Source organism: Sminthopsis crassicaudata, chromosome 4 (assembly GCF_048593235.1).
Source record: "Sminthopsis crassicaudata isolate SCR6 chromosome 4, ASM4859323v1, whole genome shotgun sequence".
Taxonomy (NCBI): Eukaryota; Metazoa; Chordata; class Mammalia; order Dasyuromorphia; family Dasyuridae; genus Sminthopsis; species Sminthopsis crassicaudata.
In genome coordinates, this window is record NC_133620.1 from 426,967,183 (window position 1) to 426,994,631 (window position 27,449).

Consider the following 27,449-nt stretch of genomic DNA (forward strand, 5'->3'; position numbering starts at 1 on the left):
AGGGATAAGTGATTTATTCAAGGTCACACAGTAAGTGTCTGAGGCTTGATTTGAACCCAGGAAGGTGAGGCTTCCTGATTTCAGGCCCAGTACTCCATCCACTGTGCCACTTAACCTGCTCCTAAATTACAAGTTGCTCTTACCCAATCCTTATTTTTCCATTCAAAATCCAGGAATTTTTTTTATCTTTGCAACTTTTTCAATATTCATTTTGTTTGTTTGGGTTTGTTTTTGATTCTGGGGAAAGTTCTCCACATTTTGCAAGTATTCTGATGGTAAGCTTCCTCCCTGTCCCTGAGAAACACCATATTCAAAAGTTTCATTTGAATATAAATGTATTTAATGGATGTGAGGAAGGGTTGCTTAAGTTATTCATGTGGGCAATAATTAAGACTAGGTGGAGAAGAAGCCACCATCGTTCTTGCGAGAGTAGCCGCCATTGGTAGCTGCATTGTGAGGGGACACTGCAGAGAAAAGAAACACAAGAGTTAGGAAGCTGTCATGTTCAGGTCAGTTGCCTTCTCTGACAACCCCAGGCACCCGAGATCTCAATGCACTGCTGAAGGAGACTCCTACTTCATGATTCAATAAAAGTGTAGCAATGGTTTGCAGAAGAACGAAAACTTGCCCTTGCTATGAAAATAGTGCCTGCTGACTTTCTTCAGTTCTCATGTATTTCCCATTGCTGCTGGGAACTGTCTTTAAGGTTAATTATCTGTGTAGCCATTTGCACTACATTAAGCCACCCATATGCTGATTTTCCCCACAAGGTGGCACCCCCAGCCACTACCTAACTTCCTAAATATCTCCACTGATTTTAATAGGGAAAGCATATGGCTAGTGTGCCTTTTAAAAGACAAACACCCTCCATACCCACTCCCCCAGTAGCTAGCCTCACCTATGGTCCCTTGGACACTGTGGATTGACTCCTTTTTGGGACTGACCCAGTGTCTCATCATTGCTCGAGTAGTGATAGGAGGTAGGGGACAAGGAGGCAGAATCTCATCTGGGTACTGTAGTTTGACGACTCTGGAACAAACCAGGGAAAGAAACCAGAAAATAGTCAAATACAGAAAAAAATTACAGAAATCCAAAGCTGACTGTAATAAAAGCTTTCCAGAAAGCCAAGGTTCATGTGGTGTTTTTTTTTTTAACTTCAAAGTCACCTTAAATTGTGATTAAAAAATCATATTTATATAGCACCTTAATGGTTATAAAGCATTTTTGCATATACTCTCCTATCAAATAATGCAAGGATTTTTATCCTGCCCCGATGAGGAATATGAGGAACTAAGAGGTAGGGTAGAATAGTGAAAAGAGCAGTGACTTTGGAATCAGAAAACCTGGGTTTCAATGCTATTGAAGACACTACCAATTGAGATTCTGGACAAATCATCTACTTTCTATAGGCCCTAGTTTTCCCAGTTTAAAATGAGTGTATGGGATTCATTGCCCTCTCAGTTCCTTTCCCTTTCTAAATTTATGAACTTTTGACTTAACTTGGGTTCCTATAACAAGTGGCCTAGAAAGTGAGTTATGATGGATAAATCAGAACTTAGGAGTTAAAACCTGGATTCAAATCCTGTGGATCTAGATCTTAATTTTTTTTTAGTGGAAAAACTAAGAGGAGTCTTAATTGGTAGAATGAATCTTTGGCCTTGGTGTCAGGAGAGCTGAATTCAAACCTTAGTTCTGACAGAATTAATACCTCCACATTTCCCTCTGCTTCTAAGATCTCTTTGCAGCAGGATCTAAGCTATTCTGATTCTTATCTTAAATGTTGGACAGTTTCGATTCTGTTTCTGTATCTTCAGTGCCTAGGCCTTATATAGTAATTCTAAATAAGTGTGTGTAAATTGCAGATTAAACATTTTTAAAAATAATTTTGCCCATTGACTTTAGGCTAGTTGCTTAAAGTCTCAGTCTCAGTTCCCTTTTAAAATGGTAATAATACTACTTGTATTACCTTTTAGAGGGTAGTTGTTGAGAGAAAAGTGCTTTAAAATGTTAAAGGTCTGTATAAATAAGATTATCATTCTTTATTCAGATTAGGTCAATTCAAAACTAGAAAAAAATAATTTCTAAACCTCTGAATCTTGAGCTTATATGTCCCAACTGATGCAGAAAAACTGTGGAAATTGGAATTGATTTGAAGAGTATTTCTGTTGAGCTTCTGGATTGGACTGGTATGTAGGGATATCTAGCAATGGAGGATACAGAAGAATTTCTATTTAGATATTGATTGAAAACATGAAAAGTTGTTATATCAGATATGTATATAGACATATATGTACACAAAGATGCAAAATGTGTATATATACAAATAAGAATATTAATTTTTTAAACTAACAATTTACCTTTTGTGATCCCATTACAGAAACAATGTGACCTAGTGAATAGGAATACTAGACTTTGGAGTTCAAATTCTCTTTCTGATATTGAACATGATCCTGGTGATTTGGGCTTTAGGTAACTTCCCTAGAATTTATCTACAAATTTTTGGAAAGATTACAACCTGCTAGGAGTTTCCTAAGCTGAAATAGTCAGACCCCCTCCTGAATATATGGCGTAATCATATATTAAAATTGAAATAAGAAGATGGTTGGTAGATTCAGCAAAGAAACTCTGGGGCCAAATTCTTCACCTTAAGGAACTAACTGCTTTTATTAGAATTCACTGTCTAATCCACTTACCCATGGGTATCATTGATAGTCTCCTGATGGACTAGCACCTGTGCCTTGTCCTGAAACAATCCAGTATGATGATTGTACAAAGATGTTATTCGGAAATCCAAGTCATCCAAAGGGATCTGAAGTAGAAGTTGGTAGGATAGTCATTTATAGGCCTTTTGCTCTTGCCAAGCTCTGTTCCTCTTTACTCCATTCCCCCCCCCCCCAAGAACTTAGTAGATACTTTGCTTGGTTTGAGATCCAGCAGCAAGTCCTTATACAGGGTTTCCTAAAAGTCTTAATGCCATCTAAAGCCTTCTAAAGAGCTTTAAAGCTCTTGCACTGAGGTCTGTTTAAAACCGCACTAAAACTTTTGGGACATCCTGCATTAGAGGCACTTCTTGCTTGACACAGTAATCCCTTATGTATTACCAAGTTTGATTTTCTAATTTAAATGAGCCTAATCCCTATTTCCCTTTCTAAGAATATTATAAGTCAATTTTATAATTGATTTGTACTATGTGAGATCAATATTCCCATGCTTAGCATCCTCTTGCATTTTAGGCATTGGAAAAGGGGGAGCCTCATAGAGAGACAGTGACTTGCTCAAAGTGAAACAGAGCCAGAACAGAATTTACTCTTGATGATTCTTTTTCCAGAGACCTGAGATTGGGATAGGGGTGGGACAGGGGAGTTCTGGATAACTTTTTGGTAGATTAAAAAATTATAAATACAAGGAAGGAGAGATCTTCCAAAAAATAAAAGTTTGACCATATTTCTTTAAAAACTGTTCTAAACTGTTTCAAGTCAGAAAAAAAATAAAATGGATTCTTAGTTCTCAGTACCTCTGGGTCATAGAAATATACATCCCTCCTAATACTGGCAACAGTGGTAGTTGAATGGAGTCGGTTCCAAGGATTCTGCTGCTGGACAATATGGCTTGGGCTGGTGTAGGGGGCTTTCTGCAAGACACAAATCACAGCCATCAGAGAGTCATTTCCTGGTAGTTTTTACAACTCTCCACTTGTTCCTCTGTATCAAGAAGCTTCTTGAAGCAGCAACTCTTAAGTTAAAGGATGACAGTTGTCACTAGAATCGTGATCTTTAAATGTTTCAAGTCTTGATAACCAGCAGAATGATGTTATCATTCAATGAAATAGGGAAATTTAGAGGAGATGCTTATTTGGCAATAAGATGAGTTTTAAGTTAGAGATGTTGAACTTCTTCAAAGAGAGGAAAATTGAAGAAAGAAAAGCAAATGCTTTTCGTTCATACAAAATTCATACAGAAACTGAGTAATTTGTCACAGAAGCAAAAGAAGGAGGAATTTTAAATGATAGAGCTGGTTAACCAGTGTGATTATAGATATAGAAATAGAGATGTCAAGGATAATAAAAATAATGAGATATGAAAGGGAAAAAACTTATAGAAACAGCAAAACATAATTAGTACTCTAACTACAGGCAAAAACACCATTATCTTATTGAAGCTAATATAATCACTTTAAAATTAAGTATACCATATGGTCATGCAGTTATGTCAATGCCAGTCATTTACCTCGCTAGAACAAAAGTTTCTGATTGTGAGCTGTGTTCTCAACAAATTATTAGCAGACAGAATAAAGGGTTGTTTGGGGGGGGTTTTGGCTTTAAAGTAGCAAATCACTCTAATTTCTCTTATACTTCCCACTTCAAGATGCCAAATCACATAAGAAAAACTATTTAAATTCCCAAATAGTACCTTGCATATAGTTGGCTTTTACTGCCAATTTAAATTAGCTACTTTATTTGAAACATTGTTCTAGGACTGAGAATGCAAAGACAGACACTGTTGTTCTCAAGTATCTTAGAATCTGATGGAGAAGGGAAAAAGAAGTATACAAGTATTTAACATACATGGGTGAATGAGAAAAAGCCAAAGAAAAATCTTTGCAAAGCCTTATGAACAATTAAGAACCTTGACAAATATTTGTTGTTGCTATAACATTTTAAAAATCCAAGAGTTTGGAAGGGTTAAAAGGAGGTATTGAAAAAATACAAGTATGGCTTTTTTACCCTATTTTGGAGCACTACTTTTCAGGAGATACCACTATTCACTCTGAATACTGAGCTAGGAAAGCCTTAGGGAAACAGAGCTAGTTTAAAGTTCCATTTCTTTAAATTGAATCTTGCTCACTTTGTGATACCTCGAAGACCTCTTGTTACTAGGATCGCATTTCCAGGACACCCCATAAACTCATGGATCTCCAAAAGCCTATATGGGAAGACAAAGACCTTGATAACTTCTTCCCAGTTTAACAGTGGGGGACATTTATTTATAAATAAGCTTCCTGGAAAGCTTAGCCCACCAGGAGGAGGAGTTTATGGCTTTCCTGGGGTGATACACCTGCTCAATTGTCTGAGCAAGAGCCCTATTCTTGTATTCGGATTCGAAATCTTGTGTTCTTTCCCTCACAAGTCCCTCTGCTTTGTAGAAAGGAAATAAAGGCATTGGCCCAGACCCCTGGAGATATACCTGACAGTCCCTTTTGCCCATGTAGGTTTCTTCATTCTCGAGCTTAGGGCTTTGAATGGGGTCTCGAGTAGGAGGCATAGTGAGAAGCGAACTCCGCCCAGAAGCTCAGGACCAGCCGCACGGCGTATGGAGATCTCGGTGCCTCTTGTTTAGAATCCCCGGAGCAGGTTGCTAGGCGACGCCCCGCCTCCTCTATGACTAGAGACGCCCCTAGTGGTGGGATTCGAACTCATCTAAAGTGAGACCAGGTAGAGCGCAGGAATGGTTTTACAAGTTGGCAGGTGGGTTAAGTTATTATTATTTAGTCGTCTTTCAGTCGTGATCAACTCTTCGTGACACTATTTGGGATTTTCTTGGTGACCACACTGGAGTGGTTTGCCGTTTCATTCTCTAGCTAATTTTACAGGCGAGGAAACTGAGGCAAACAGGATTAAGTGATTTGTAGAGTCACAGCTAAGTGTCTGAGGAAAAATTTGAACTCAGGTCTTCCTAATTCCAGGCGGGACGTTCTATCCATTTTGCTAGATTGGGGAACAGTGTTGCAAAGGTAACCCACAGTTTTCCAGGAGTCTCCAAGAGAGAACTTTGCCTTACATGAAGAAAGACAATACCGCGTCTTGAAATTTCTGCTTTAGGAAAAAAAGTCACGAAAGATGGTGTGAAAATTTACTTTTCCCATGTGGTAGGAAAATAATATTTCTGCGCTTGGCAAAACGGTTGGGGAATTCGACATAATTACTTGTGTTTCTTTAGCGTTGCGAGATTAGCAAAGCGCTTTCCTCAATAGTCCTGGGAGGTGGTTTATCCACTTACTTTTATCCCCAAATGTGCCTGGGATACCTATACTCTGACAGGTTAAGTGACTTGCCTAGAGCTAGATAGTGAACATCCGAGCCACAGCTCAGATGAATAAATGAATAAAACATTCGAAACTCAGGGGATTCAAATAAAAATGTCTCTGCCCTCAAGGAACTAACATTCTCATGGAGAAGGCAACACATATGAAAGGTTTCTTAAGAGTTTATCAGCAAAGCAGACAATAATGCCCCTTTTAAAATATAATTTCCACTGATAAAATCATAAGTTTCTAATTTAGAATCATTGTCAGAGATTTTGGAGACAAGGATTTTTTTTTTCTTTCTTTTAGCACCTACATAAAAGTTGTGTCCCAGGTTGATGGCTCTAGGCACTGAGCTGGCACATTTACTATTCCCAAGTATTGAATTCAGAGACCTGGTCTGCCTCCATCAGAATCGGAGAGAAAATGGTCTAGATGCTTGTGGTGGTTTAACCAGCCTGGCATATGCTGCCTCCTGTCTCTCCCCCAAGATTGCCACCCTTGTACTCTTGTTCCCCTATGTGCAGACAGAGGTGTTTATTCGCACTGGAAAGTGTCCTATATTTTGTCAGTAGAGGGGTCACTGGAACTGGACCTGTGATTTCACAAATGGGATAATTACGTAAACCATATATAAAATGTTATTTATTATTGGGATGGGGAACTACTAAGGCCGATCAGCACAGCTGCTCTATAACTCCTAGTCGCAGAGCTGTCTGGAGCGGGAGAGACAGTCACAAAGTCATGTGTGTCACAGACTAGATTTCAGTCCTGGTGGTCTTGACGGCTCTCCATCCACGACACCATTTACTTCTTTTTTTCTTTTCCTTAGCAAACACTGCTGCTTAAAACTCTGGTAGACTAGATAAGACAATCTGATTTAGCATTAGTTAACAGTTATACTTCCTAATAAATGGGAGTCTTGGGAGTGAAGGAGAGCAGCTCCCTAAAATAGAGAAATACTTTACGGAGGGAGCTGCATTTAAACACACGCACACACCCCCCAAAACTGATGCACCTGGACCATGAACCAGTAGAATGTTTTTAATGCCTCAAGCTCCATTTACACGCGCAGTTTCCTTGTCTGTTAAGCCGTTTGCAGCCTTCTAGCGCGCGTCCGCCCACGCGGCTCGCTTGCCTGGGTGGTAGCTTCGGCGGCTGCTGCTGCCATGGCGACAGGCAGGTGAGCGGCAAAGGCACCGCGCGTGGTCCTTTCCCCACCCGCGCGGAAGGGAGGAGGAGGCGGTTGCCAAGGCGACGCCAGTAGAAGGAGGAGAAGGGGAAGGTGGGAGGAGGAAGATGGGCGGCCCTGGGCTAGCTGCAGGGAGGTGACTGAGGCGAGCCCAGCCCCTTGCATCCTCCCTCCTTGTGCCTCCCTCCCGGTTCTGCTTCCTTCTGCCAGCAGAAGCGGTAGCGGCAGCAGCACCTGAGGCTGCTCTCTCTCCTAGCAGCGCTATGGCTAGAGCTGGGAGCAGCCTCCATCCTTCTGCCAGAGACAGGGAGAGAACTGAGAGGCCTCCTGCTGTATTCCTACTGCTGCTGCTGCTGTTGCTCTGCGCTGGGGCTGCTTTCCAGGTGGCTCAGGGAACCGAGCTCCACGCCTGCAAAGAGGTACCATCGCTCCCTCCCAAATGTACCCCTTATCCCCCAACCCTTAACCAGAGAGGAAGTCAGGGCGAGACTTCTTGGGGTCGAAGCACCAGCTAGTTTCAGAGGCCCAAAGAGTTTGGGTTCCTGTGGGGAGGGAGGGAAGATGGGACAGACAGTGGCGTCATAGAAATGTCAAACCCCCTAGAGGTCTTAGGAAATAGAACATCTTCATCCTTTGGGCTGTCCAATCTCCCCTCGTCAGTTGCTCAAAAATAGAGGAGCCTGGGTCACGGAGCAGGAGAGAATGGAAGAAGGAAATGTCCATCTGGAAAGTAGGGAAAAATAATCAGAGTGGTTCAAAACAAAGGGCTAAAAACATGATGGAACCTCAGAAAGAAGAGGGTTGAAGTGATAGGAGAGTGGAGTTAGGAAAGTGGAAGGAAAAAGGCAGAGTGAACTAGCTAGCCAGTATATTTTAAAGGGCATAATTGGGGTGGAGGGATGAGAAAGAAAAGCCAGGTGAAACTCCCCCCCCAAAAAACCACTCTTCCTCCAGGGTTAAATACAGTAACTTTTCAGACTAGAAAATAGACCAGATTCTTTTCTCTCTGTAACTTTTAAAGGGAAAAATGTGCTTTGTTTTGTATCTGAACAGGATCCTATCTCCTCCTAGGTAGTTTCTCTGAGTTCTTCCAGTATGTTCTCTCTGTCAGTACTTACATCTTTTCTGGATTTCTGAATTTGCCTCAAAGTTGGATTTTCCAGATATTTCTGAAATGTTGGTAGCATGATTTACAATTTAGTGACTGTCTCTTAATTCTTGAAATACTTCAAAAAATAAGAATAGTAAATGGTGTATGAGTAGCAAAACTTCTTGAGTTTCCATAATAGTGAAATGACAGGATGATTTTGGTTATCCCCTGAATAACTTTTCCTAACCATATGGCACAATTAGTAATAGAGTACATACAACATTAGAGGAGATACAATAGATATTGCTCTGTAATCTCTGTGAAATGTTAATTATTTCAAAACAGATCAGATCCCAAATTGCAAAAATAATTGCAAATCTCAAATTTGGCATAGTATTTATGAAATGTTTTTGTTTATTTGTTAGTGATTTTTGGATAGACAAAAATGGCACTTGGGGTCTCATTCCATCTCTTGATAGTTTGTAAGGTAATTATTGGCCAGTCCATGAAGAATTGAAATGAATTTTTGAAGGAATGAATGTCCTCTCAATAAATTTACTTATCTAAAAGATCCAGTGTAAACTACTCTGGTTGGGATTAGAACTTATGATAACCTGGCTCTTTCCTACCTTTCCAAGTCATTTTATACTTTATTCACCTCTACCATTTCCACAATCTGCCTATTCTGCTCTGTTTGCTGTTCCTCTTATGAAACATTCCTATATCCTGTCCTTGTGCATTTGCCCTATCTATCCCTCATGCTCTTTCCCTTCACTTGTGCTTAGTTCCCCCTGGCTTCATTCAGTACTCAAATTGAATCTTTTTTCTGTCTTCTCTCTAGATAAACACTTTCTCTGAGATTATCTTACATCCATTTTGTATGTATTTAATATGTGCTGAGTTATTTATATATATTATCTTCCTCATTAGAAGTATGCTCCTTGAAAGAAGGGACTATGTTTTTGCCTCTCTTTGTATCCTTAGCACTTAGCTAGCACAGTGTTAGGCACATAATAAGTATTTTAAAATACTGACTAATTTTGAAGATAATACCACTAACACATCATCAGTATGCTATAGAATATAGGATTGCTTTTCTAGTATTGATCATGGATTTTAGCATATGTCTTAAAGATAGCTTTAATAGCCTGTTCAGTGACTGCAAAAATGAGTAAGTTTCTTAGCCCATACAGATCAGATACCTAACTTTTTAATCTTGGTAGCACCGTGTGCTGAGTAGCCAGCCAATCCAGACAAGTTTATTTTTGTCTGGAAATCAAACTTGGAAAGCAAGAGTTCTACCACTGAATTAACAATTCCTATGAAAAATTTTGTAAACTAGGAGAAAATGAGAAATGTTTAATAACGATTTTATCTTGATGTGGGGAGAAAATATTTGAGAACTCAAACTTTTACCTTTAAATTAGTAGTCTAAGTATCTTCAGTATTATAAACACAATAAAATAGAGGGAATCTTTTGCTATATGAATTTACTATATGAATATAGATTTTCCTCTCTCCCTCTTCCCCATATTCTTGAAGCCATCCATGTATTTTATTTCCTCTATATTGTCTTAGAGCACAGCCTAGCCCTATGAACTTGTGAGACAGGCTACTGGAGCTGGCAGCAAGCACAGCATTGTTTGCACACACCTTCTCCAAACAATGACCAGCAAATCACACAAGACTCCCAAGATCCACCTCCAGGAAAGAATAAATTCACCTCATTGATAGTCTTGATTTTGGGGGTTTGAACAAGATCCTGAAGGACTCTGGATTTCTAAACCACACCCATAACAATCTGAGAGAGGGGAAATTCACCTCTTGCTTGGTTGGACTATTTCAGTTTTAAGTCCTTTGGACTTATGATAAACTCATACTAGAGAATCCAGCCCAAGATATTTTATGCTGGGAGATGTTTTCTGGCCAAGGCTACAGGCCCAAGCAAAATAATAGCATTTAATAACAAGCCAGCATTGCTGGAAACACCCTATATGCATTTGCATTGTGCCTTGACATCATTGAATGAGGCAAGTCCTTTTTAGTAGCATTCTAACTGCTTCTAACCCTTCTGACAATTGCTGGTGATGTTTCCTTGGTTCCTGGGAGCCAGAGCAATCCCCTTGGGATCTCATAAGGCAGAAGAAATAGTGGATCATTTGATTAGTTGGGGCAGAGGTGGAAGGATGAGTATGAGTTCTTCACTCTCTAATGTGTGCTGAGGCTTGATGGGGTCTGTTTGGATGTTTGTTTTAAATTAATCATTTTATATCTCCCGTGCTAGTGCTGGCTCACTGCTGACTGATTCCTGAAGGGATATTTCTTGTGCTAGCAGCCTATCTCTGTTAAAGAATATAGTAACAGAAAAATTGTCTTTGATCTGAACGTGATCTTTGATCAGAAACCAGGAGCTATATGGATGCCAGATGTGGGGCTTCCCTAGCTCTTTTTAGAGACACCTCCTAGATTGACTGAAGCAGAGGAGCATCTAGGGGAAAAAAATGATTTCTAAAACGGGAAATTGAGTTTTAGCTGAATTCTGGAGCTGAACACTTACTAGCTCCAAGTTATATTTAGTGTTTCCTTAGAACTTGCATATGTCAATGGAATTATTGACATAGTACTCTCTTCAGTAGTGCAGACTGCAACCTTTCCATACTTCATCTTGGCTGACTCTTGTCCATGTCCTCTAATAAATCCTCCATGGGGGGGCCCATCCAACATTCTAGGAATTTTCCTCAAAGTCTTTTAATATTCCATAGCTTACAGTAACCCGATTTGGGCTACCTAATTGTTATCCCTTATTTTTAAATACATGAATGGCCTTATTTTCCTATTACATCTCTTGGAAAGATGTCTTTGGCCCATTTCTTATTTGCAACTAGTTAATCATTATTTATATGCCCACCATGTACCTCTCCATTGCCATTTGGGTTATCTGCAATTTTGACCTTTGGGACACTTTAATTTCTATGATTTGCAATCAGATAGCATCACTCGAAGAATATTAATGTTTTAAAATGTGCATATTTATTTGTTTCAGGATAAATCTCTGTTCAATTAAAGAAAAAGAACAAAAACTTTAAATTACCAAATGGCCAACGGTCACCATACCTGGCTTACTTTCTATTCTTATGAAACAATCATGTTTTGTCATTATTCATTCCTTTCCTCAACAAATATTTGAACATCTGCTATGTAGTAGTCACTCCTTCAAGTATCAGCAGAACTCCCACCCTCTCCAAGAAACCATTCCCAGCCCTCATCAGTCAATCCTTATATAACATGAACTGAAAGTTATTCCTCAACATGATTGCCCTACACTGGATGTGCTCTAGTTTATCAGCATCCTTCCTAAAATGTGGTACTGAGAATCAAACACAGTATTCTAGATGTACTCTGTCCAGAGCAGAATAAAGCAGGACTATCAGCTCCTGACATTCTTGGAAGTGATTAACTTTCAGTGTGACCCATGATTGCATTAATGTTTTGGGCTTCCATACAGCATTGTTGACTCATATTGAACTTGTGGTCTACCAAAACCTCCAGATCTCTTTCAAATAAATTATTATCTAGCCAATTCTCCCCTACCATGTACTTGTGTAGTTTTTTGTTTGGTTGTGTGTTTGTTTGGAAACCAAATTTAGATTTTATTTAGAATTTAGAATCTTATTGATTTGGGCCCAGTGTTAAAACCTATAAAGATCTTTTTGAGTCTTGGTTTTATCTTCCATTGTGTTAGCTATCTCTTCCAGCTTTGATTAAATGTTATCAACTACTTTTTGAGTTCAATGGTTTAATCAGTTACAAATCCTTTTTTATTGTCTTTTATTGTCTAGCTTATGCTCCTCCCTTTTCCCATCAGAATCATGAGTCATTTTATTAATAGCTTTGCTAAAATGTAGATAAACTATAGGAGGCAAAAACTTACAGGAGAGAAAAAAATTTGATTGAAGCCTACATACATATAAAGGAAGTAATAGAAAATGGAATTAATACAAGTTGTTTGGAGCCATATTGGGAAAGTCTTTGAATGTAGTTTGAATTTCATTTCACTGACAGGGAAATCATTTTTTGAGTATAGGAGTGATGTGACCAAGGTGATGCTGTGAGTTGTAGTGAATAGAACAGGTTGGATCAGAGGGACTGGAAGATGGCTAGCCTCTGATGAAACTGTCTTATAAATCTGAAAGTATGATAGCAAGGGCGTCAATTGGAATGAAAGAAGTAAGACTGAGGGTTCTGATTTAAATAATCAGTAGGATTTGGAGGATGATTATATGTAATAGGCAAAGGAGGAATCATTTAACAATCAGGACTCTGAAGGCTGAGAAAGTAGGAGAATTAACGGCACCATTCACATTATATAGCCAATTACCAGATGTTAGAAAGTTATAAGGAGGAGCTTTGTTATAGGGTACTTAAACACATGTATGTAAACAAGCTTTTCAGCTTTAAATTTTCTCTATAGGTTCTCCTTTTATACTAGCTGGGAAAACTAACAAGTCTTGGGTGGACTGTTTCCCTGCTTCACAGCAACTTCTAGGCCTTATGTAAATTCTAGTGCCTTTTTGTGGGTCCAGCTCTGTAGCAAGAGGGGTTGTTATTGTTATTTGTTCTTCTTGAAGAGGATCATGACATCAGGGAGGTGACGCCATGACATTCAAGAGAATTGTATTGAAGTGAGGGAAGGTTGTGCAAGGTCACCTGCCTCATTTTTTCCTCAAGAGCCATCTGGGTCCAGTGGCCAGATAGAGATTAGGATGATTGGAGGTGGCTTTGGATGGAATGGGAAATCTTAAGCTAAATTCTTCAACATCATTTTAGTGATTAAGGCTAGTTAGAAATTTCACTTAGGCCCCCTCTCCCCCCCCAAAAAAAATCTAAAATAAATAAGTCTGGGAGAGAAAGATCCTCCGGGCTTTTAGTCAAAGCAGAAATGATTGCTATTTATATTCAATTAGAGTCGATCAGACCAAAGAAGATGAAATGGGGCTTGGCCTGGGATCTGTTGGTGGCCAATCAATGAGAAGGAAGGAAGGAAAGATAGATTACTGTTCAGATATCTCTCAGACCACTGCCTTATCATGGTGGAGGGACTTGTATGGTTCAGTGAAAGTATGAACTATGCTGTGCAGGTCATTAAGATGGACAGATCATAATGGAGAATTCCGAAAAAACTGATCCTTTGGAGAAGGGTATGCACAGTTTTACAGCATAGTTCCAGATTGCTCTTCAGAATGGGTAGATCATTTCACATCTTTCCTGTTATCTTTGTCGATCCGAGAGGTGTGAAGTGGTACCTCAGAGTTTTAATTTGCATTTCTCTAGTGATTTAGATAATTTTTTGATATGACTATAGGTGGTTTTAATTTTGTCATCTGAAAATTGTTCATATCCTTTGATCATTTATCAACTGGGGAATGACTTGTATTGTTATAAATTTGACACTGTTCTTTATATATTTTAGAAATGAGACCTTTATCAGAAACACTGGATATAAAGATTTTTTCCCAGCTTTATGTTTCCCTTTAAATCTTGTTTCTGTTGGTTTTGTTTGTGCAAAATCTTTTTAATTTAATATAATTAAAGTTGTCCATTTTGTATTTCATAATGTTCTCTGTATTCTTTGGTCATAAATTCCTCCCTTCTTCAAAAATCTGATAAATTTTCCCTTGTTCTCCTAATTTGTTTATGGTATCAACCTTTATGCCCAAATCATATACCCATTTTGACCTTATTCTGATATGGGATGTGAGATGTAGATCTATATACCTCATTTTAAAAAGGAAATTTGCCAATGAGGCAAACTTAACATCTTTCTATAGGACTTATTAACCTTTCCCCAATCTTTCAATAGAGAGCATGGGCTTTTGCTTTTTCCTAAATGGTAACATGATCTCATTAGTCAGGTGACTTCGTTTTCATCTGAGGATCGCTTAACAGCAATAATGATGTTATCCTAGGCTCACAGAGGTCTAGTAATGAAATCTCTCAAAAGTGCTTAGCATAGTGCTTAGCACAAGGTGTATGCTTAATGATGTTTATTGACTGAAAAACAATGTGGGACAGTTGAATGTGCACTGATTTTGGAGTTGGAGAGCTGGGTTCAAATTTTGACTTAAATATGAGCTGATTGATAAAATAGCTTGAGTTACCCAAATCTTGGTTGCCTCATATAAAAAATGGAGATAATAATACCTATGTTATCTACTTGATACAATTGTTCTTAGAAAAGATTTTAGCAAACCCGAAATCCCCATATAAATGTGAGTAATTATCTATTTAAGGCAGGGCACATAAACTAAAGGCTTGCTGTTGAAACTTTAGGATGGAACCCAGGATTTCTTTACCCACTGAGATGGAATATTTCAGGGACTAAAACCAAACTTTAAGGACTAGAGAAATTAACCTGTTATTTTCTTTATGTTTTTATAATATTTAAAAATTTTAAGCTTAAATACAAAATGAGAAAAAAATATTGCCATCTACACAGCAGAGCATAGGAAAGCATTCAATAGAAAACAATAAATTTTCATTTCAAGAACACCTATATAATAAATACCACATATTGTTTTCAAAGTTTCCCAGTGTCTCTATGCTTCCTTGTTGGTTTTCTTTTGTTCTGTGCTTGTCAGTGTTCCCCTCTCTCTCCCCTGCGCAAAGAAGGCTATAATTAAAGGGGAGATCTCTTTCTCTCTCTCTCTCTCTCTCTCTCTCTCTCTCTCTCTCTCTCTCTCTCTCTCTGTCTTCTCTATTTACATATACATATATACAAAGATATCTATAAATTTATAAACATGTATGTAGGACTATAGTTTTTTTTTTTTCTATATGTCATCAGTTTCTCTGAAAGTGGATAGCTTCTTCCTTCATAGGTCCAAATTTTTTCTTATTTTCCTAAATTAACTAATTCATCATAGACACAGGAACACTCTGAACATAAACACAAAACATAAAATAAAATTTTTATACAAATAAATTCAGCTAAATAATTGAAGTAATATTTATTGTTTGTGAGTAGGTAAAGTCAATATAATTTTTAAATGACAGTTTTACTCAATGAATCTATTTATTCAATGTCATCCTAATTAAATGTCTAAAAATTATTTCACTGAGTTAGAAAAAATAACAAAGTTCACCTGAAAGAACATAAGGTCAGGAACTTCAAAGAAACCAGGAAAAATTAAACTTATACTAAGCTATAACAGAGAACATTGGTAATTATAATAAGGATAATTTCAATCACTTTTAAAATGTTTTATATAAACAAAACTTATGTAGACAAGAATAGAAGGGAGGATGCTTTTATAGCAATCTTTTAGATAAGATCTGACTGGGTTGCAATACTGCTTATGGTATTTCTATGTTTTATGTTTATGTTCATATAGTTCCTATGTCTATTTTGGCAGATATACACTTGAGTATTTTATACTGTCTAGTTAGTTACTTTAATGATATAAAGCTATATTGCTGACATAAGGTGGTTTCTCTATTTTTCACTTTTGATTAGATATAATTTAACTTTAACTTCATCTAAGATCATGATTACTATCCGTGCTTTTTTTTCAAAATAAATTTCACTCCTGCCCTTTATCTCTATATCTCTCATTTTTATGTTTCCTGATAGCAACATATTGTTGAATTCAGATTTTTAATCTACCCATTTCTGTTTTATGGGTAATTTTGTCCCCTTCACATTCTAAGCTATGATTACTTGTAGTTTTTTCTCCTTCCTATTTTTCCTCCTTATTCTTCTCATCCCACTTACCCTATCTCTCTTCACTCCTGTGATTTCTTTCTGTCCAATACCTCTGTACATTTGTATGTGTATATACATATATATGTGTATATATATACATGTGCATACACACATATATTTTCCCCTCTTTAATCCATTCCTGAGAAGAGTATTGTTCTAGGACTAAGCGCCCTCCTCCCATTAGCTTCTTCTGTATCAGTTTTTTTTTTTTTTATGGCTTACTTGTTTGAGATAATTATTCCTTTTTATCTCTCCTCACACAGTTTTGTTTTGTTTGTGAAATACTCCATCATACTCAGCTTAGACCAAGCCTTTCTTTCAAACTACCTGAATACAAACTACAGTCAATAATAATTTTACATAGAAGTAAATGATTTGACCTTATTGAGTTTCTTATATTTGGTCTTATTTACCTTATATTTCTCCTGCTTGTTACATGCCAAAATTTCCCTTAAGTCCTATAGGTTTTATCACAAAAACCTTAGTCTTTCAATTCATTAAATATTGATTTTTTAAAAAAATTAGGATTATACTTAATTTTGCTGCATAAGTTACTCCAGGTTGAAACTCTAGCTCTATGAAATATAGTATTCCAAGACCACCTGTTCTTCAATGTACTAGCTGTCAGATTTTGCGCAATCTTTATTGTAACTCCATGATATTCAAATTGTTTTTTTTCTTGTTCTTTCCAATATTTTATCCTTAACTTGGGAGGTTTGAAACTTGGCTATGGCATTCTTGTAAGTTTTCCTCCTCACATCTCTTTCAGGTGGTGATTGGTAGATTCTGTTTCTGCTTTGCCTTCTTGTCTCCTTGGCTCTCCACTCCTCAGCCAGCCATGGCTAGGGCCCCCAACTTCACTGTTCCACAAACAATCTTACTCCCTGCAGTCTGTCTGGTAGATGGTTGTCCTTTCTGTCCCGGAACTAAAAAACCAGGGACTTTGCTCTCCTGTTAGTGCCCATAGCCAACAGGATCCCCTCCCCTTGCTACTGCACTCACCAGGTGTGTGGTAACTCCTTTTCCCTACAGCCACAGCCAGAGAGGCATCTGGTCAGCACAGCTGTGTCTTGTGTCCCGCAGCAGTGTAAGGATCTTCAGTTTTCTTTTCCTCAGCCATCAGACCCTCATATTTTTTGCAAAATGAAAGTTTCTAAGGCTGGAGGTGTCTCTCAGCCCAGCTGCCTCCAGGACTTCTTTAAGGAAAATGCAGTTACCTTAGGAGTCTTTGCATTTCACTCAGATTGAATTTTTCTCTGGAGGTTGGGTCTTTTCTGGGGTCTTCTCAAACTGCCTCAGGAAAACAGCTGCTTTATCAACCTTGTTTATTTCTGCTTGTCTGAAAAGATATTCTCTCTCTCTCTCTCTCTCTCTCTCTCTCTCTCTCTCTCTCTCTCTCTCTCTCTCTCTCTCTGTCTCTCTCTCTCTCTGTCTCTCTCTCTCTCTCTGTGTTTCTCTCTCTCTTCTCTCTGTGTTTCTCTCTCTCTGTCTCTCTGTCTGTCTCTCTGTGTTTCTCTCTCTCTCTGTGTTTCTCTCTCTCTCTCTCTCTCTCTCTCTCTCTCTCTCTCTCTCTCTCTCTCTCTCTCTCTCTCTCCTCTCCTCCTCTCTCTCCTCTCCCTCCCCCCCCCTCTCTCTGTCTCTGTCTCTCTGTCTCTCTCTGTCTCTCTCTCTGTCTCTCTGTCTCTCTCTCTCTCTCTCTCTCTCTCTCTCTCTCTCTCTCTCTCTCTCTCTCTCTCTCTCTCTGTTTCTCTCTCTCTGTCTCTGTCTCTCTCCCCTCTCCCTCTCCCTCTCCCTCTCCCTCTCCCTCTCCCTCTCCCTCTCCCTCTCCCTCTCCCTCTCCTCCAGAATCCTCAGTTATTTTCCAAATTTCCGAGAGTCCAGGGTCATGCTTGTTCAGCTTCAGTGCTAAGGAGCTATTGGGTTTAAACTATTGTGATTCAAAGAGGACACAAACCTGTGCCCCAAGACCTTCTCAGGCTATTAAGTTTGATGCAAAGATTGCACTGCCCTCCACTCCCACCCCATTTTGTCTCTTTAGTAGGTCAGAATAGAGAAGACAAATACCATGGGTGGGACATTACCATATATTGACATCAAATGGTGTGATTAACACACGGGTCATTGCTTTTAGAGCCCATAGATTGTGGACTTTGTAGTGAATTATCTTTTTGGCTCTTTTGAATCTGTGCTTATTTTCATGTCGCATCATAGCCTTGGAAAGAGAGCTCCTGCCTTTGTGAAGTGAAAAGGGTGAGACTAAATGGTCTATAAGGTCCCCTTGTGGCTCTCAGTCCTGTGGATCTTTTGTGGCAAGGATTGTTCACCACATGTAAGGTGTCTCTGTGGCTGGAAAGGACACAGAATATACATCTCTTGCTTCTTCTCCCCTATCTACCTTTAGCCAGGGGATTTTAATTCTTCCATAGGAAGTGGATCCAGAGGGGTGGGAAGAACCAAGAGGTTGGTAGAGCCAGAAATTGGCCATTTTGCCCTTCTCAGAGAAGGTGTACCAGGCCAGAATTATGTCTTATCTACCCTGGTAAATAGTGTTAATAGTTTCAAGTTCAATCTACCATTTGATGACCATTTAATATTAGGGAAAGGAGGACCCCACACTTCATATCTGAGGCTTGCTTCTCTGCTTACCAAATACTAGATCCATAATGACCTTACATAGTAAAAATCAAAAAGAAAACCCATTTATCCAAATCACAGCAAAACAGAAATCAGAGTCTGATACAAACCAGACAACATAGAGTAAAGGAGCTATCCCACTGGATGTCCTCGATATCACACAAGGAGAAGTTCTTCCAAGTCTCCAGTGTAGGAACCTGGGTATAGGGTCCTGATGGAGATGGATAGCTCCTCTCATGTGGCTTCCCAGAGGCTTTATCTTCAGCAGCCTGCAATGGATTGGATTCTTGGATCTGGAAGCCAGAAGTACCTGAAGTGACATGAGGAGACTGCTGGAGAGACTGAAGTTCTTCTCTCTGCTCTCTGACCAATTCTACCTGCCCTTCAGGCAGGTGATGTGATGGCCACCAAGAAAGAGGCAGTACCATCTCCAGGGGCTTACCCACATGGGAATAAATGACACCTTAAATCCTAAATCTTGTCCATCAAGCAGCTTCTGGGACAAAGAGGAGCAGACCTGACAAGCTGTAGCCACCACAGTTCTCTGAGAAGTACATAGGTAGGCTCACGCATCTTTCTCGTTCAGGACTCTTGCCTCTCAGGTGATGAAAGCTGCCCAATTTGTCAGGTTTCCTCCCAGAGCTGTGCTCCTGTGTCCTAGAGAAATAGAAACAGATGATTGTGGCCATCTGGCAGACGATGAAAAGCTTTTAAAAAGAAAAATCCTTTTCATCATTCCTGGGTATTCCATTTTTAAAAACCCCATGTGGAAACCAGAGTCTGTAACCTATTTTGAGGTTGTCATTGCTTTTTTCAAAGGGTTTCCATCATCTCTGGATTGTCTTGTGTTACTAAACCCAGAATCACAGATTGAATCATAGAATTGTGGCATTGGAAGGGATCCCAGAAGTCCTTGTAGTTGCAGCCTTCCCCAAAGCATGAATCCTATCTATGACAGCCCCAACCAGGGGTCACTAGTCTCTGATTAAAGATCTTTACTGTTAGGGAACTCACTGCCTTCCAAAGCAGCTTATTCTGCTTGATGGCTCTAATGATTAGGTAATTTTTTTCTTATCTAAAGTAAAAAATCTGCCTATTTATAATTTCTGCCATTGTTCCTACTTTTTCCTCTTGGGGACAAGCAGAATAAATTTTATTCCTTTTCCACAGATAGCGTGTTCCCTTTAAACCTTCTTGAAGCTAAATATCTTCAGGAATTGCTCCTTGCAGTTTGGAATCTTTTTATTATCATGGTCTTTGTCCTCTGGACACAATCTAGTTTGTCAATATACCTTCTAAAAGGAACCTGGGTAGGGGCAGCTAGTGGTACAGTGGGTAGAGCGCTGACACTGAAGTTAGGGGGACTTGAGTTCAAATCTGGCCTAAGATACCTGACTCTAGCTGTGTGACCACTTAACCCCTTTGCTTCACCAAAATCAATCAGAAAAAGAAATATGTTTGCTCAGAGATCACATCCCTTCTGCATCATGGATTCCTACTGGGGACTAACATGGATGAGGCTTAATTGTTGGGGAGGAAGGGACTCTCAAAAGAGAGGGGATTTAGATTTTTTTCTCACTCCCTGGTTTGTTATGCTACCATCTAGAGTTATTTTAGGTGAAAATTTCTAAACATATTGTTGGTTTGGGGGGTTTTCTTGGCAAAGATACTAGAGCGGTTTGCCATTTCCTTCTCCAAGTCATTTTACAGATGAAGAACTGAGGTAGATTTAATTAAGTGACTTGCCTCGTAGTCACACAGCTAGTAAATGTCTGAGACTATATTTGAACTCAGGTCCTTAACTCCATTCTGTCCACTGTACCACCTGGAGCCCAAACAAATGTTAGGTATCACTGATGTCTATGGTCTTTCCCAAAAGGAATTAACAACAACTTCTAGAAAAGTTTCTCAATATTCAGAGTAATAGAGAATCAGCTGTTTCCTCTACCACAAAAGAAATGCCTAAAATAAAAAAGCTTCATAAGCATGAAATGACATCCTCAAAACACAAAACAATAAGCCATAACTTCTATTACATTTTTATGAGAGATGGTCTCCAGAAGACTTATGAGATTGCTAAACAGAAATTTCACTTTTATATTGAAGTACTTTAAAAAAAAATAATTCATTTATGGTCTTTAGCCATCTAAGCTTCCATATCTCATCCTCCTCTTTGGGGCCATTTTTCTTTACAATTCCTAGAAGCAACACCAGCTTCCAGCATCTGGATATTTCAGTGGACATTCAGATGAGTTCATGAGGTAATCATCAAGGTGGAAAACATCCATCTCAGAATTACTGTTGGATCACCTATGCTCAGGAAGAGAAACACATTCAAGTTACCAGCTGCCTGTCTTAAGGTAGATAATGACTTAAGAATTGATCCCAGCATTGCTGATGGAGTTGTGAAATGATCCAACCATTCTGAAGAGCAAATTGGAATTATGACCACAGGACTATCAAAATGTGCATGCCTTTTGATCCAGCAATGTCTCTATTGGGCCTGTATCCCAAGGAGATCATAAAGGAGGGAAAAGGACCCTTGTTTGCAAAAATGTTTATAACAGCCCTTTTTGTAGGGGCAAGGAATTGTAAGTTGAGTGGATGCCCATCAGTTGGGGAAGGGCTGGAAAAGTTGTGGTATATGAATGTAATAGAATATTATTGTTCTAGAAAAATAATGAGCAACCTGATTTCAAAAAAGCCTGGAAAGACTTACATGAACTGATGCTAAGTGAAGTGAGTAAAACTAGAAGAACATTATACATGGCAACCACAAGATTATGTGATGATCAACTGTGATGGACTTGGCTTTTTTCAAGGCATTTCCAGTAGATTTGTTACGGAAAGAACTATCCACACCCAGTGAGAAAACTATAGAAGACTGAATGTGGATCAAAGGATGGTATTTTCATCTTTTTTGTTTGCTTATTTTTTTCCTTTTTTTGTTTTTTTTTCCCCTTTTGATCTGATTTTCTTGCATTTTTGTGTAGCATGACAAATATGGAAATATGTTTAGAAAGAACTGCACATGTTTACTATATCAAACTGCTTGCTGTTTAGGGATGGGAGAGGGGAGGAGAGAAATTTTTGGAATTTAAGATTTTGCAAGGTGAATGTTGAAAACTACCTTTGCATGTATTCGGAAAAAGAAAATACTATTTAAAAAAAGAACTGGTCCCAGGCAAGCCCATATATACTTGTTGCACTTGTTGTGCATGTAGCTGCCATAGATTTGTTAGTGAGGAGGAGACCTATATGGGATCCTATAACTTTCTCAAACTGTCATTATCTTTGATTCAAGAATCCTTCTAACCACTCCATCACAGAGATTAAGAAATTGACTGGGGGGCAGCTAGGTAGTGCAGTGGATAGACAGCTACCCCTGAAGTCAGGAGGACCTGAGTTCATATGTGACCTCAGACACTTAACACTTCTTGGCTGTATGACCCTGGGCAAGTCACTTAATCCCAATTGCCTGAGGAAAAAAGAAAAAAAAAAAAAGAAAAGAAAAAAAGAAACCAAAGGAGGCTTTGGTTGTGCATGCCCTTTATCAAAGGACCAGAATGTCTTTGTCATTGGAATTAGAGTGAGCATATGCTTTTGGAATGATCCCTGTCATCCTAAGTGCACAGAATCCAATCTCATCTCAAATCATAATACGAAATCAGAACACAGATGGTTCCCCCAAAGAGCCCAGAACACTTACATTTTCAACTCCTCACCCCTGTTTCATATAGTATAGGAAATAACTTCAGAGAATAGGGTAGAATATACTGAAATCATCTTTCTGGAGCCTATGTTTTGATCAAGGAAGACTGAAGTGGCTTTTATTATTATTGCTCATTATATTATCCTATGAACTCATGCTGAGCTTGAAGGCTGCTAAAGCTAGCTATTTTTCTTATGAATGCCTATTGTTTGTGCACCTGATTTTTCAGATCTTAAGTGCAGGACCTTCTATTACTTCCTATCAAATTTCATCTTCTTGGCTTTAGAACTTTTTTGATTCTAATTCTGTCATCTCCGGCTTTAGCAATACCTTCGCATCATCTGCAAATTTGACAAGTGTTTTATCTCTGCAAGAAAACAAAGAGGTTTTCTAATTTGCAAAGGTCTAAAAGAATCCAATTTTTAACAGGCAGGGATTTAGGAATGTGACTTCCTAAATGTGATTTTCAGTGCTGATGCAAAATAAAAGGCAAAATGAATGTAATAAGCTTTAAGGCTAATTGAGATGCCATTTCCAATATTGAGTGCAATTAAAAGCAAAAGAAGAGGTTACTCCCAGATTGGAGTGAAGCTAAGCTTGAAAAACATAATGAAATTAACCAATTTGTTCTTAAGAAACTGACTAAGGAGCTCAATTATGTGGAATAAAAAAAGGTGAACGCTAAAACACGAGTATTTGAGAAAGTATGGTGTCATAGAGCAGTGGACCTACTCAAGGATGTGGGTTCAAGCACCCATTCTGCTACTTACCTGTGTGAGACCCGGCACTCAGCTCTTATTTTCTGTGGGCCCCATTTCATCATTTGCAAAACAAGGGAGTTGGATTAGATGTCACTGAAAGAGCTTTCCAGCCCTAAATTTTTAATCCTAAAGAGCAGAGAGAAGAGAATGAATTAGATATCGTTTGCGAAGGGTTTAGCTAGGACAGAGTTTTAGAAAAAAGGAAGGATAGGAAAAAATGAAGACATTAAGCCCCTTGGATTTCACTGGCCTTCTGCTTTATTGCTCTTTTGGGAATAAGTAAAAGGATTATTTTCCTTGTGTTAATGAGAATGCTCCTGGTGGCAGTGATGATTATGGTACTGATGATGTGATAATGATGATGGTGGGAGTGATTATAGTGTGATATTGATAGTGGTGATGTGATAATGTTGATAGTGAGGATGATAACAGTGGTGGTGGTGATGATGGTGGTGGCTCCTTATTACTGACTACAACCTGATACAACCACTGAAGAATTAAAGACACTTCGGGGGTCTCTGCCTTGTATGTCACCAACTTTGGGGCTCATCCTGTGGCAGACTTCCCCTAATGCTTTTCAAATTCAGCATGGTGCAATGGAAAGAAATGGATTTAGACTCAGGGATACTGGGTTCAAATTCTGGCTCCTTATAGGCAAGTCACTTATGCTGACTCTGTTTTTCTACAATGTAAATTCCGAGATTGTACCAAATGATCTTGAAAATGGCTCCTAGCTCCAAATCTATGATCCTATAATCAATCCCCCCTGTGCTCACAGGCTCTTCATGCTGTGAACTCACACATAGGGATGAAACTACATTTGAGGATTGTAGTTACAAAAAGAACATGTCTGTCTCTAGATATCTCTCTCTCCATACTCTTGAATACATTTTGTTATTATTTAAATATTAACTTATATAGTGATATATAATATTATATATTATTATAATATCATATATTAATATATATAATATATATGTCATATTAATATTTAAATATAATGTATTATGTATATATTATACACATAATATATAATGTATTATTATACTATATTATAATATTAAACAAATATATTATAAATATAAAGTATATAAACATATACTAGATCATATATAAAATATGTTAACTTAATATGACAAATAAGATTAAACTTATATTTCTAATTATACTTTTTTATTACTAATTATACTTCTAAAAGCCTTTCAAGATTTAGATGTTAATAACACAGAATCAATTGCTCTCTCTGTTCCCTTCAATTCATTATTTTTATTTACTCTTTGTATTTTTTGTTTATGTTCTCAGCCTTGTGAGATGGAGAATAACTAGAGGGAGTGTACATGACTAGAAGTAAATGAAGGCTGTGCTAAATGTGAACAAGTTTGAGCATATCTGGGGAGAACTAAGTAGATTACCTGGAAGCTATCTGTGTACTACAGATCCTTTGAATTTCAAATTCCTAAAGGATCTCAAGCCCTTTGATTATCACATTCCACCTGGGGGATAAGTATTATATGTTGATAATTTAATAGGCCCATGGTTTTATCAGTGTGGATAATATTTCTACTGTTGCCTATCACAACTTCTCCATGTATCTTCATTCTGTGTGATTTCTATCCACGTCTCCCCAGAAATCCTCTAGAAAGGATGTACCCCCACATCCTTGACAGCTTTCATCTGGTTCTTTTAATATATCGAAGGAGCCAAGATGGTGCTTGGAATGCCCTTTGTTGTTGTCTTTCATTCTCCCTCCTTAATCAGTTATGTTCATCTGTGATGATATTTTTTAATATGGAAGAAGGCAGAAGGAAAAAGGTAAAAAAAAAAACAAACCACCCAGATTCCTTTATGAAGACTCCTTTTATGGCCATCAGAAGAGGTCCCACTACTCTGGCAAGAGTTCATCTTGTTGAATCCAGGCCAATCAGTTGATCTCTGCTTGTTGCTTGTTGATTGACTGACCAAAGATCCTTTGACTTGTAAAATCAGAAACTCCCCAACATTAAACTTGTACACTGGAGACTGCTCAAGTTAAGAGTCTGGAGAATTGGATCCGTGTCTTGACTCTGAAGCTTGTGTGACCTTCATTTCCTCTTGTGTAAGATGGGTATATTGATCATTGTACCATTTGCCTCCAGGGTTAGTGTGTGAGGAAAGTGTCTTGTAAACTTTTAAGTGTTAACATTAAGACTGAATCATTATGGGGACATTCCCCCAAATTTCTTTCTGAAGCTTATTTGAATAGTGTGCTTCAAAAGTAATTTTAGATCAAGATCTAAATGGCCTTGACTTGTGGAAGGGTTGTCATTTTTTTTTTTCATGAGACATTACTGTCATTATTTGTCAATTTTGGCAAATGAGAAAGCCTGTGAAAAACTAAAAGGAATTTGGGGGAAGAAAATAAAAATTATTTACCTGGAAATTTTGAAAAATCAGATGAATCACTATGGGAGGCAGCAATGGAAAGAGCATTGATTGTGGAGTCATAGAGGGCCCAGGTTCACATCTCCCCTGGAATGCTTTCTACCTTAGTGGCCTGGGCTTCTGCTTTACATTTCTCAGATTAGAGTGTAAGTGTCTTCTCAAGTCTCTCCTAGTTCTTTGACTATGGTTGTTTGAAGGCGAGATGGTTTAGATCAGGGTTTCTTAAACTTTCCACTGCTGCTTCTTTTCATCCAAAAACTTTTTACCTGGGTTACATAGGTATATAAAATAGGTATACAAATCAAACATTTACTGATAATGCACATAAAGAAATTTGTTTTAAAACAATTCTTTTGTTTTATATTATGTACATATAATTTTGCCATTCATTAAAGATGAAAGCAAATTTACATACCAATGAGATGGATATGCTTGTTTATATTTACTTAAAGAATTAAATTTTGGTGGAATATTCGATACCTTTAACTTATTAAATTTTGTGCACTCCTACATTCCATCACATGATCCTATCTAGAGTTGTGGCCCACAGTTTAAGAAGCTTTGGTTTATATAAATTTAGAAGGGACATTTTAGCCTAGAGATCTTAACAATTTGGAAATTTCTTTATTTCTGATAGCCACCTCAATTAAACAATTCTTATGCACCGATGTGCAAAGTACTGTGTTCCTATCCTTAATGAACTTATTTGACTAGACTGTTAGCATTATTACCTTGACCAGTATTTATTTTCATAGCTCATGGATCTGTGGCTTCCCCATTTTGGGTACTAACTCCACTGAGGCACATTGAAACCCATCCATGACTTAGTAGATCCTCTTAGAGAGTTTCTGTGTCCAAAAATGTAATCATCCTGTGGCCAACCTGGTGATGAAGGAGCTCTTGGAAAAGGGTAAGCTGCTCCTTAGAAAACATAAAACTCTGTCTCTGGACAGCTGGTTTGTCAGCTTGCTCTCCACTGGCAGAGCCTTTGAGAACCCAGGGCCATCTTCCAGGTACAATGAGCTTTTGGATAAGGACTTTAGTGGAGGATTTACACAGAAAAGTATTTTATGGCAAACCCAGGGTCAGATAAGGACTTTAGTAGAGGATTTACAAGAGGGAAAAGTATTTTATGGCGAGATGGACTGTATATATATGTATATATACTGCTAAAATGAGATGTGGCACTTTGAGATTCCCCAAACATTTAACACATTATTTTAGTTGATCCTCACCACAATCTTGGGCGGGAGGTGCTATTATCACTATTTTTCAGATGAGGAAATTCTGGTGGAATGCACTAAGTCTATAATTTTCACAGCAGTTGCTGATCTCTATTGGTAGAGGACATTTCTTCTATTACAGGTCTAGCCCCCCAAAATGACAAATTATTGTGTATATATTGGTGTGTATGTGTATATATGTGTGTAAACACATATACATACATACATGTTTCTGAATCAAAAGAGCTTTCAAGCATAGTTGTTTGATGAGCTATTTGAAAATGGAAATGACAGTTTCTCTAAGAAGCTGTGTAATGTGATTTATCTTTTCTCCTGGAAGTCTCTTTATCTTTTTCCTTTTGTTATGCATGACCCAGCATTCCCCCAAGGCTTTTTGGCTTCCTTGTGCCAAATTCGATTCTGGGGATTGAACTCACAGAGGTCAGATTCTCTCTTTGAGAAAACTCCTAAAAAAGCTCTAAAACAAATTATAGATATGGTCTCTAGCTAGGCATTTCCCATATATTGGTAATAGGGTTACTTAGCCCTTGCAAAGGCACTCCAGATCAATCAATGGATCAATAAATATTTATTAGATGTCTACTATGTTTCAGACACTGTGCTAAGTGATGA

The 27,449-nt window shown here is 38.2% G+C and overlaps 2 protein-coding genes across 2 annotated transcripts in view; one reads left to right on the forward strand and one right to left on the reverse strand.

Moving 5' to 3' along the window:
- Positions 1–317: 317 nt before the first annotated feature.
- CFAP276 (cilia and flagella associated protein 276) lies at positions 318–5,333 on the reverse strand. Its single transcript, XM_074262884.1, has 5 exons — positions 5,184–5,333; positions 3,515–3,631; positions 2,694–2,809; positions 899–1,029; positions 318–464 (listed from the first exon to the last, which is right to left on the reverse strand). The coding sequence occupies exons 1-5, from the start codon at positions 5,259–5,261 to the stop codon at positions 394–396; spliced, it is 513 nt and encodes a 170-aa protein (XP_074118985.1). The 5' UTR covers positions 5,262–5,333; the 3' UTR covers positions 318–393.
- A 1,907-nt stretch (positions 5,334–7,240) lies between these two features.
- Positions 7,241–27,449, forward strand: part of ELAPOR1 (endosome-lysosome associated apoptosis and autophagy regulator 1) — a 109,833-nt gene continuing 89,624 nt past the window's right edge. The window contains exon 1 of the mRNA XM_074262882.1: positions 7,241–7,632. Within this exon, the coding sequence (XP_074118983.1) occupies positions 7,477–7,632 (156 nt within the window). The 5' untranslated portion in view covers positions 7,241–7,476. The remainder of the gene's footprint in view (positions 7,633–27,449) is intronic.

Excerpts from the sequence above, each read along its gene's own strand:
- CFAP276 (XM_074262884.1), bottom strand. The coding sequence starts at position 5,261 with ATGCCTCCTACTCGAGACCCCATTCAAAGCCCTAAGCTCGAGAATGAA. Across the intron at positions 3,632-5,183 it reads TGGGCAAAAGGGACTGTCAG|AAAGCCCCCTACACCAGCCC; the intron begins GTATATCTCCAG and ends TGTGTCTTGCAG. Across the intron at positions 2,810-3,514 it reads TATATTTCTATGACCCAGAG|ATCCCTTTGGATGACTTGGA; the intron begins GTACTGAGAACT and ends CTTCTACTTCAG.